Genomic DNA, 12264 nt, shown 5'->3' on the forward strand with positions numbered 1-12264 from the left:
GAGATAATATCTCAAAATAATGAGATAGTATTTCAAAATAATGACGTAGTGTCACTAAGTAATAGCATAGCCATTCACTTAATATCAAAAAAATTATAATTAGGAGCTGGATTTTCTTTTTTTACTTTAAGTGTCGGGAATGGTCTTCCATAGTGTGGTTCTGCTTTACTTCAGTTGAGATGACTGTCTGACAGACAGAGGAGGGGGGCAACTGGTTACATTAATATGAGGTGGGTTCAGGTGTTATAGGACATCAGTTACTGTGGGATTATGGGGTTGTATAGAAGACTGTTTTAGGTACAGTCGGCTACTGTGCAAAAGCCAGAGACCACAATTTCAAATATTCATTTCCCAGTCAAAACGGCCATTAGGAAGCCTCAACAGCTAAATATAATATCTCGCCTAGTGCCTTGAAAATTCAAGCAGTAAGCAGAAAACTGTATTTATATTCATTGTGCTTATTCAAAGACTTCTTATCATAATTGAAAGCAGAAGACACATTCTTCATTTTACATACAATTCGGAAGATAAATTAAAGGGACATTTGTGCCAAAATGAAAAATGTGACCGTCTCTACATCTGTTGTAAACATGCCTCTTGTCTCCTACAGCTGTGATGCATTCGTCTCTAGAGAGAGATGATTTTGTTTAAAGACTAGGAACCCCCTTCTGATGATACGTCCTGAAGATGAGAGGATGTGTTGAAACAATACAAGCAGTTTAATGAATTGCAGATACTTGAAGTAAAGCTGTTTGAAATTTTTTATTTTTTTTTCTTTCATTTAAAAAAAAAAAAAACAGGCAACAAATATTTAACAGAAAATTACATAGAAGCTAAATCTGTCAGTATTGCATTTGTCCATTCTTTAATTTTGTGCACGCTCCTGCCAATTTAACTGCATCCTTCCAATCTTAAAACCGAAGAGTTCCAGCTGTGTCCTCCCAACAAAAGTTGTTCCCAAAGGAGTCACTGACATTATGCTTCCCTTCAAACACCAACATTCACACAAGTAACTACCAAAATAATAACTCACTTGCATAAGCAAGAAGAAAGTCAAAGGGAAGTAAGTGAACAAAACAGGAGTTCAAAAGAAATATTAAAAGATTTAGAAAAAATTGGACTCCTATTGACCATGTAAGACCACCAACACTGTCACCATCAGATAAACACAACTCACAGCTTTCATCTTTGAGAGAGAGGAGAAAACAAGCTCCACTCTTACTTCAGATCTGAAAAAATCCACAGGGGTTTCTGTCCATCCTTCTGCTGTGAGAAGACAACTCAACACTGAGTCTAAAAGAGTGTGTGACTGTTAAGAAGCTGTTACTGAGATACAAAAATAAATAAAAACATGTTCACTAGAAAACTGAAACTGGTCATCTGAAATGTCTAGTAAGGTTGTATTCACCCAAAAATTTAAGAGTTTCAATTTGTGATTACTTGGATTGTGAGAAGCAGAAATGCAACCAACTTCTCAGACTGAACTTTGGAGGTGTGGAAAAATATCCCTGCAGATTTCTTTGAAAAACTGAAAGCAAGATTGGACACAGTAAATCATAAAAAAATGAAATTATATTTAATTGTTGAGGCTTCACTGTGTGTTTTTTCATAATACTGAAAAATGAATAACTTAATGGCTGTTTCAGAAATTAAATAAATAAAATGGTGGTCTCTGATTTTTGCACAGAACTGTATTGTTAGACAGTATCCTAGATATTTTAGGATGTCAGGTCATATACATTAGATATAGTGGAACATACACTTTTCTATCAGTGTTTTTGTTGTGTTTGGACAATGTGTTTGGTTACGAGGTGTGTTAGGCAAGAAAGGATTTCAAGTTGTGATTTTTGGGGCGAGCTGTCATGGCAGGCATTGATAAAGTTTGTATTTTTCCCCGTAGATCCACTTAGAACATTTGTGTGGGTCTATACAACAAAATAGTCGTAATTCCAACCCACTCTTTATCTCAGAGAATTAGTCAGGCTGTTTGTTTGTTACTGTGCCTTTAAGACAGCTATATGTAAACAAGCTCTGATTGGTTGCCCTGTATTGCGCCTCATTCAAAAAGCAGCCAAGGCTGAAACACTCCTTATAACTTCAGCATGAACAGGCTGGGTTACTCTTTAAATAGGTTGATATATATAAATGCGTTGATTTTCGTGACATCACAAAGACAAGTAATTCAAACTTGGCTGTATTTTTGGCTTAGTTTCCATTTATAAACTGTATGGACTTGGGAGTGAACAGCACATTTTGAAATTTTAACAGTGTTTACATACACTCATCCAGCACTTTATTAGGATCACTATACTAATCCTTAATTAGGCTCAAATAGGCTGTTCATTCAAGCAATGATTGATTGATACTAACAAGCCCAAAGTGTGCCAAGAAAACATTCCCAACACCATTACACTACCTCCACCAGCCTGGACTGTTGACACAAGGCAGGTTCAGTCCATAGATTCATGCTGCTGGTGCCAAATTCTGCTGTGTGCCTCAGCAGAAATTGAGATTCCTCAGACCAAGCTACGTTTTTCTAGTCTTCAGCGGTCTAGTTTTGATCCTTCTGCTGTTGTAGTCCATCCGCCTCATGGTTCGACAGGTTATGTATTCCGAGATGCTCTTCTGCTGCCATATTTACACAGAGTTGTTATCTGAGTTACAGTAGCCTTTCTGTCAGCTCAAACCAGTCTGGCCATTTTCAGTTGACCTCTCTCATCAACAAGGCATTTCCATCTGCAGAACTGCCGCTCACTGAATGTTTTTTTTTTCCTTTATTGCACCATTGTGAGCAAGAGTGGCGTGCGTGAAAATCACATTTATAGAAATACTCAAAACCAGCCCATCTAGCACCAACAATCATGCCACAGTCAAAATCACTGAGATAACATTTCCTCATTCTAATGTTTTTTGGTAGCTACTCTTCTGTCTACCTGCATCATTATATTACTGAAGTTCCTTAAACTAGACCATGACTTTAGGCTACTCCACCCTCCTCTGCTAACAAGTACAGGAAAGCAGCTGAGCAATGCTGAAGTCAGTCAGTGCTGGATTAGAGATTTACCAACACTCATCCTTCTGTTTATGGAGTTCCATGAGATGAATGGCTTTGGAAAAGCATCTGTTTTAAACCGTCTTGTGTGGTGCAGATATTACAAATACAAATGCTCAGATGTTTAGTCTCGCCACAGACAGTCTGTTTTGATTCATTGGTGATCTGGTGCATATTTCCAACTGCATTGTTAATTACACACACTTGCTTAATCTGGTGAGCATGCAAAATTCATTCTGAGCCTTCTTTAACTTCTTTATGGTACTGGCTACTACTACCTATGATTCACCCCTTTTAATACATACAGTCATATGCAAAACAGTCAAATTACAGTTTGTTGATTTTCTAAGTGAAAGTAAGTTAACACATCTTTTACAGTGGACTAAAATATGGATTTTTTTTCTGCTCAATTTAGTGGACACTATTTATTTATTTGCTGAGTTCAATTTAAGACTGATATGTGTAATTGATCTCTGTTCTGATTGGTTGCTCTGTATTGTGCCTCAGTCAAACGGCAGTCTGGACTGAAACACTCCTTGTGTTTTTTTTTGGTCTGTATTTGATAATACTTCAAATAATAAAACAGCTCCAGTGTCTTTACAGTAGTAGTAATAGGAACCAGGAGTCAAAATGTCTACAGTGTAAATATAGTCATTTTATTTACTATCCAAAACCTACAAAGAACCTACACATGTGTGTTCTGAGTTTTTATGTGTAATGTTAATAATGGTAAAATAGTGGCAAAAGCACGTATTTTAAAATTACATTTTCAAACTTTCAGTTGTAAAACAGTGTCTCACACATCAGGCAACGTATTTGTAACTATTGTGTGTAACTTTCTATTCTCTTCTCTTAGGCATTAAAAGCTTTGTACATCTAGTATCTATTACCAGTACTGTGAACAAACAAGTTTCTTTAGAACAGAGCATTTCACATGAAACCACTCATTTAATTATGCAGAAATTTTGAGAAATGGGTAAAATTCACCTTTAATACCTTAACTATAACCATGGAGTCTTATAACCTTATAACATTCTATTCTAACTTGCTTGCTGTTATATCAATTTTAATACTTTATAATTCCTGGTAGTAGCTTGTATAAATCCCTATAAGTAGTTATTGTTACGGGCAAAACACTGTCTAAAACAAGAGTATATGACTTTATAATGGTAGGTTTCATAATGCATTGTAATGTCTATTCAGAAGAACATTGTAAACATAAATGCACTATTGACATATATATATATGCATTTATAATGCATTATAAATACAAGAAAGGATTGAAATGTATCAAATATTATTCCATTTATTATGTACTTATGTTCTCAGTAGTAAGAATCTGTGGCTTGTTCATTCATTTCCTAGTTCATAATGTGAGGGAAAAATATTTATAAATTATTTATATTTATAAAACTATAAATTATAAATACGGTTTACAGCTAAAATATATTTTCTAGTTGTAAAATTGAATTTTGATATGTTAGAATTTAATTTCTAACATGTCAAAAATAATTAGAACTAGTATTTATAGCATGTTTATTACAAAATAAATTTAAAACTACAGGTGGGAGCGGCTTGCACGTGAGTCTCAGCAGCTTTGACGGTTTTTAAGGTTTAACACTGGTTCAGTTCCAATTGTCCTAATAGTGCTCTTTTTAAATGCAGAAGCCCTTATTAACGCCGCGACGCATGTAGTGCACTATATAGGGAGCAAGAAGTCATTTGAGACTCGGCCTTTCTGCTTCCACACCCTGCGTGTTTCTTTAGTTGTCTTCCCCAAAACTCACCCGCATTCAGTTTAATTCCAGATTTATTTAAGCAAACCAGGACTTACTTCTATAACTTGCACCATTGGTGACAGTTTTCACAGTGTTTTTACATGTTAAAAAATAAATGCGTTATTATAAATGCTCCCCTTTCAGCTCATAGTACTACATACGGTAGTTTCAGATTTTCTCTGCTTGTATTTTGTTTCCGTCAGTCCCGTTTAAACTGTGTCACAGTAGGAGGGGCTGGACTGAAATGGCGTCCGCCTGCTGCACCGTTAGCTTGTTAGCTTAGCGGCTAAGCTAAATGCCCTCATAACTGACACGTCGCTCCTCCAGCGGCTCCTCACTCCAGGACGTGAGTGGCTCGCGTTGCGCTCGGACAGAGGAAGGCATCGAAAGGATGTGTCCGCAGTGCATAAAATAGCCCTGCGGTCTCTCAGAGTTGGACAAGAGCAGGTTGGAAGGCTGGTTTTGATGTCGCCCTGAACTTCAGCTCCGCTCCTAATCTCCTCTAATCTCTGACTAGCTGTTTAGCTACCTGTAATTAGCCTCCAGCAACCTTGCCCATTTTCTTTTCCCTCTCAGCCGAGTCAGAAATATCAGTAAAACTTCTCAAAGTCGGCGGTGATAAATAACAGTAGTTCTAATAGGAAGTCAGTTTGTGTAGATAACTAAATGTTTTTGCTTTTTCACTTCTAGCTCTGTAATTGGCTAACTCGCTAACTAATCCGTCACTTCAGAGGCAGCTTCTTGCTTGACCCTCAACTATGTGTGAATCTTAAGTGACCGAGAATTTAAGGTCTTTTTTTTCTTCTTCACCGTGCTTTATAGAAAGGAAAGCTACTGAAGGCATTGCTATGCTAGTACTTTCATACTAAGTGTTAGCAGTGAAACTAAAACAGAGTAGCTTAGTTAAACTAAACTCTACTAGAGTCGTAGAGCTAAACCTGTATCGGAACGTGATGTTATGTTATTGTTGAGTATTTTTTCTTTTGCCTGCTAAAAGGGGGGTTCCACCGATTTTCCCCAAATGCCTGCATTGTTCAAACGTTGAGATGCAAACACAGTCATTCAGAGTTTGGTTTGGTGTGAAAGAGCGCATTGTAAAGAAATTTAGAGACTGTTTTTTAACAATGGTGGTGATAGGAACCAGGGGTCATGATCTCTACGATGCACATAAAGCCTTTTTATTGACTATTCAACACGACCAGTGAACCCGCGCGTCTTCTGAGTTTTTGAATGAAACGTTGATAACGGTAAAATAATCATAAATCTAAAGAAAACGGATTTACAGCCCCCTGCGTGTACCTCTTTGCCAAGAATGGACTAAAAAAGCTTAAAGCCAAACTCTTCTCAAAAATCCTCTAAGACAGTGTCTTAGGCTTCAGTGTATTCAGAAGCATTTATTGTAATAACTTTAGATGATATAGCTTTTAGAGGCAACTCTTCAAACGTCTGATTTCTATCAGCTCATCTGTGAAGGTTCTGGCTGGGCAAGCTTCTCTAGAACGGAGCATTTCACATCAAACCATTCTGAATAACTTTCTTTCCATCTTAATCTCTTAATTATGCTGAAAAAACGGTGCAGTTCCCCTTTTAAGATGCTGCATAGTGTGCTATCCAAGAGCCCAAAGCTTCATGATTCCAGCTAGTTTTTTTTTTTTTTTAGCTCTGAGTAGACTGTTTGTTCTTATATTCATTCATTTCTGTGCCCACCCCTTCCTTCCAGGTACTACTACCCTCTTGGTACTTTCCTACAACCCTACACTAAAGTAGCAATGGCAGCGGGCAAGAAGAAGATGAGTGCTGAGACGTATGTGTTGGCGGGATCTAACGGACTGAATGGGGCAAAAGCACCAGGGGGATCGCCTGTGGAGAGAAACCACAGCAGCAAGGTTTCCAGAGTGGCTAAGATGGCTTTGCACCTGCAGGACAAATGTGCAGCGTATGTCTTGGCTCTGCGGCCGTGGAGCTTCAGCGCTTCCCTCACGCCTGTGGCTTTGGGAAGCGCTCTGGCGTACAAGCTTGAGGGCTCCGTGGACCTTGTTATTCTGTTGGTCTGTGCGGTGGCGGTCCTGGTGGTCCATGGGGCAGGGAACCTAGTGAACACGTACTATGATTTCTCCAAGGGAATCGACCATAAGAAGAGCGATGACAGGACTTTGGTGGATCAGATATTGGAGCCGCAGGACGTGGTGATGTTCGGCGCCTTGTTGTACTCCGTGGGATGCCTTTGCGCCACCTTGTTATATTTTCTCTCTACGCTGAGACTCGAGCATCTGGCTCTTATCTATTTTGGTGGGCTGTCAAGCTCCTTTTTGTATACAGGAGGTAAGTGTGTCTAAAAACTTACCAATTGTGCAAAACCAAACTCAGTGTTGGGTTTTGAAGTAATTTGCTAGCACTGCTATTCCAGTTATTGTAAGTAGCATAGCACGTGTCAGATGTTTTGTCATTACACAATACTCAACCCAGGGGCATTAGCACAAGGGACACATGATAATATTGCTACTACTCACATTCTACAACATTAGTGTTATTTTAATATCAGTAATTGTCAGATATTGCTGATGTAGTGGATTTATTTACCCATGTTGTGGGTGAGGCGACTTACATATAGCTCTGCACAGAACTACTTTTTAACTTTAATATTTTATAGAGCAATTTTTAGCAGTTCTGTCGATTTCATTTGACCTATTACCCTCAATATTTATTACCATTATTGGAAATGTGTAGTTGTATGCAGTGTGTGGACGAACTTTGCAATGTTGATTGTGCTTCGGACACTCAGCAGATGAATCTGATGTTTGTGAGTGCATTGAACGAGTATTCAATTACTTCTGAGGATGTAAAGGAATGATTTACTATTGTCAACATGTCTTCACTAGTGTAATGTTGATTTTGCATCTGAGACATAAACATCAAACCAGATCTTTTTGAATTACTATTTTTAAATAGTTTTCTTTAAAACACTATTTTAGGCTTTACAGTGTGACTTATGCACACCATATTTTAGCGTGTTTTTTTTTTTTTCTCCTCCTGATGCATTAATGCTACTTCTTTCACAATGCAATATTAAACATACTCTATATAAGAACACACTTGTAACACACAACTGTAAGTTCATGGAACTACAAAGTTGATGAAGGCACTGCAGTACACAGTAATGGGCTACGGAAAGTTTTAAAATTATATTTACCACTCATTTCGAGCTAAAGTTCAAACAAACATGCAGTGACTGGGCCTAACTTTAGCTCAGTGTACTTGTGTGGTTTCCACACACTGTCATGTATCACACTTTCTCTATTAGAATATAGAGAATATTTTTGAACTAAATATTTGTTATAATACTTCTGGATGTTAACTTTCAGTATCTTTGTAGTGCTATCATCCTCTATTTTATCTGCATGCTTCATTTTTTAGTAGGCCTATGTAGTGGAACCAGTTGCCTGTAGTGACCTCATGCATGCGATTAAAAAGTTCCTCAACTAGAGTGATAAATCCACCTATTCTGATCGAAAATGCTGTTCATTGTAAATTAAATTAAATGAGTGTTTTTTACCAATAGCTTTGGTTGAAGTGTTTATTTGTTTGTTAACAGTTAATCACTTAATAATTTCCATCCATAATTAAAAACCATAGAATTTTAGAAACATTAATTGCATTGAGGTCAGTGAATTATAATAATGTTAACAATGACAGTAATAACAATAATACTTATTATTGTTGTTGTTGTTGTTGTTGTTTTTTCTCACTTCTGACTTTTTAATGGTTCTCGTTTGCAGGAATTGGCCTGAAGTATGTCGCTCTGGGCGATGTGGTCATCCTCATCACCTTTGGGCCCTTGGCGGTCATGTTTGCTCACGCCGTCCAGGTGGGTTACCTGTCTGTGCTGCCACTGGTGTACGCCGTACCGCTGGCACTCAACACCGAAGCCATCCTGCACAGCAACAACACCCGCGACATGGACTCAGACAAACAGGCGGGCATCGTCACCCTCGCCATCCTGGTGGGTCCCACGCTGTCGTACGTCATCTACAACCTGCTGCTCTTTGTCCCCTACGTGCTATTCTGCATATTAGCAACGCGATACACCATTAGCATGGCCCTGCCGCTGCTCACGCTGCCAATGGCCTTCCCTCTGGAGAGGCAGTTCCGCAGCCAGTGCTACACGAAGATCCCTCAAAAGACTGCCAAGCTCAATCTGCTGATGGGACTCTTCTACGTCTTTGGTATTATTTTAGCACCACAGGGTAGCTTGCCGCTCTTGTGAAAGAACTGTTCTTTTTATTTTTGGTCATTTCCTTTTCCTTTGTTTTGTTGTACTAGGATATGTACTTCTTGTTTGTATTTATAGTTTTTTTTCTTTCAGAAGTACAAAGACTTTAATTTATTGTATAATTTATGCTTCAGAGCTAACAAACACTTTGCAGTACATCGCGATGGAACAGAAGCTGTCCGGTGACATCAGTATTCTGCAAAGCGAACCAGTTGGTGTGTGCAAGGTGTTGACATTTACACGGTTGTTGAGCTGTATTAAATTATTGGTAAATATCAAATTTGGGATACACTGAGGAATTGTCATTCCCTGGACGTGTGAATATTTTGTAACTAGCAAAGTTGAACATTTACTTATTAATTTTCTGAACAATGTTCTTTGTACAATTTTATTAATATTGTTTGTTTAACAACCACAGAGTTTCAACTGTGTCATATAGGACAGTGTTTCTCATCCCTGGTCCTTGAGGCCCACTGCCCTGCACATTTTAGCTCTTTTCATGCGTTAACACACCCACTTTAACTCAATAATGTCTATTAATGAGCTGACTAGTTGGATCAGGTGTGTTGGGGCAGGGAAAACGTCAGTAAGTGCAGGGCAGTGGGAGAAACACTGATATAGCATATTCCATAGCCAAGCTTAAATTCTTAAATTGCCAGAGTTGTCAAACGGTATCCAAGTCCACTCAGTTACACGTTGTGCACTGTGTAGGACCGAATGTTGAGTAACATGGGCCAGATGTACTGTGTGTTTGAGCAAGCGTGAAGGAATTTTATCACTTCATATTCAAGTGTGTCTATATGTGGGCTTTTCAGAGCCTTTCACACATGTTTAAACAGTTAGTATGTGCAGCTTGTCAGCCTACAGCCAAATCAGATCGTTCTTTCAAGAAGGGAGTTACAGAATACAAATGCGGTTTAGTTACGTCACCTATAAAGAGCTGTGTTTGATAAAAATTTTAGGACTATCAGATCTTTTAAAAATAAATAAAATTCCAAACCTAAGTGGCTCACATAGTTTGGACCTTTTCGATCGTGATTCACTGATGAGATCACAGGTCAGCTCACATTTTAAAACCAGTGGTGGACTCAGGCTGTTTGAAGGGCAGGGGTACAAGGGCACCTACTGCACAACATGATGCATGTCACACAGCACTACCACTAGCCCTCTTGCCTCGATTGGACTTGTCCCACCTCAACGTCACGCAAAGATCTATGGTTGGTCTATGGTTGATCAATTTAAACGTTTGTCACATTTTTCCGTCCAAAATGAGCATTCATCATTTTGGTACTGAGACACACACACCACACTCTCAGTGATAATCCAAACTATGGCTCGGTTGCAGCTTTGGATCCAAGCTTTCAAAGAAAAGCTGTCTCTCACAGCATTTTCAGCTCCTTTTTTATGTGCTTCAGTTTTATCTATGTCTTTTATTTAGCAGTGCATCATTGGTAAAACTCCCATTCTAGAGGGGTGTGGCTAAAAGTAAAAACTTAAGTGGATGGAATAGATGTCAGTTTTTGACAGTTGGAATGAGTATTTTATACTTTGTTTCCTCATTGACAACAATTTACAATGTCGTTTACTGTCAAATACTGTTAACCTAACAATCTAACCTCACCTAAAGGGTACATTGAAAAATAAAAAACAGGGACAGTGCAGATGAGATTACACCAGAATGCTAGTTAGATATTAGCCTAACTTACTGCCCCCTCGCAAAAACACAGAAAAGATTTGTTAGCAGCCATACACTGTGTTTTGATTGTAAGCAGGGTTTAAGAGGTAAATTGAAAATCTCATCGAAGTATTTGGTGGCACCCCTAGACTGTCATCACTGCACCCACTTTGGGAAAGGCTGCTCTAGAGGGGAGACTGCAGGGCGCTGTGTCTCATTTTCTTCACTGAGATTGTTTTCTCTCCACTGGAGGGGCACTTCCTCATGTTTTCTCACTCAGAAGGGCAATAGGCCACTTGCTTGTTTTTAAATCAGAAATGCGCATGCAGGGAATGTTAAGTTTATCCCTCCACTAGAGGGGCATTCATTAGGAAACTTCCCCACATTCTCATGCATGTAGGGACACCCTTCATAACACTGCATCACATTTTATCCACTGGAGGAGCATGTCTTTATTAGAGGAGCACCTAACTGGGCACTTCATGTTTTCCCACCTGTAAGAGTACCCTGTGTAGAACTGCATCCCATTTTCTCTTTGGAAGTGACACCCATTGGGATACTGTCATGTAGGGGCTGCATAGCAGGCACTTTACAACGGCACCCTTTTCGATTGGAAGGGCACCAATAGGAAACTAAAGTTTTAATCACTGTAAAGGGCACTGCATCGTCTTTTCCCCACTAGAAAGGCACTCATTAAGACATGTTAGCAAAATTTTTGGTTCTAGAGAGCACATCTTCATAATTTATCGTAGGAAGGGGCACCCTAGAGGGCACTCGATCATTTTTTTCTCCATATGAAGGGCTGCCAAGGGGCACTTCCTCTCATTTTTGCCAGTCTAGAGGACTGCTCTGAGACTGCCAGTGAATTTAAAACTATTATTGCCTGCTTGAAGATGCCCAGACCGGTACAATGACATGTTTGAACGTCTGATCAAGTCCATCTTCTCAAACCATATAATGGCATACAGTGTTCTGGCAACTGACCTGACTGCTGAACTACCATTCTTATCTTTCCTTAAAGCCATCAGTGAATGGACCAGCCTGTCATGGGCCTGTGATGGGCACACTACAAGAAATTGTGCACTAGCCTGTGTCCAATTTTTTAATAAATTGTGTAGCCACTAATGAATAAGTACTCTGTCATCTCTCTGGGGTTTGCCAATGCTTGATGATAGATCTTAAACTGTGCTGGTAAAAGAGATGTGAAAATATACATTATATTCTTTGTCACAGTTTTGACTGCTGGAGTAATAAGTTTATGATATGCTGATATAATGATGGAAATGGTGCATGTAGTCTTCACTGGGTTATCATGACAAAATCAAGCTATATAACAGAAAACAGTTGATAGCGCTGTGAACAGTAATGGGAGCCCCTGTGACACAATACATTCTCCATCAATCCGAAGAGCCATTTAAGCATGAATTGGCTCTACATAGAACTCATGGTTCTAAGTAGAACCATTCCCTTTACTAAAGAACCCTTGAAG

At 38.9% G+C, this 12264-nt stretch overlaps 1 protein-coding gene across 1 annotated transcript; it reads left to right on the forward strand.

Moving 5' to 3' along the window:
* The first annotated feature begins 5043 nt into the window (after positions 1-5043).
* Positions 5044-11900, forward strand: ubiad1 (UbiA prenyltransferase domain containing 1). The gene is made up of 3 exons (XM_036578928.1): positions 5044-5277; positions 6551-7152; positions 8607-11900. The coding sequence occupies exons 2-3, from the start codon at positions 6600-6602 to the stop codon at positions 9092-9094; spliced, it is 1041 nt and encodes a 346-aa protein (XP_036434821.1). The 5' UTR covers positions 5044-5277; positions 6551-6599; the 3' UTR covers positions 9095-11900.
* Positions 11901-12264: the final 364 nt, after the last annotated feature.

Source organism: Colossoma macropomum, unplaced genomic scaffold (genome assembly GCF_904425465.1).
Source record: "Colossoma macropomum unplaced genomic scaffold, Colossoma_macropomum, whole genome shotgun sequence".
NCBI lineage: Eukaryota > Metazoa > Chordata > Actinopteri > Characiformes > Serrasalmidae > Colossoma > Colossoma macropomum.

What these genes read in the sequence shown, in the direction of transcription:
- ubiad1 (XM_036578928.1), top strand. Translation starts at nt 6,600, where the DNA reads ATGGCAGCGGGCAAGAAGAAGATGAGTGCTGAGACGTATGTGTTGGCG. An exon ending in CTCCTTTTTGTATACAGGAG is followed by an intron (nt 7,153 to 8,606) that starts GTAAGTGTGTCT and finishes TCTCGTTTGCAG; the next exon opens with GAATTGGCCTGAAGTATGTC.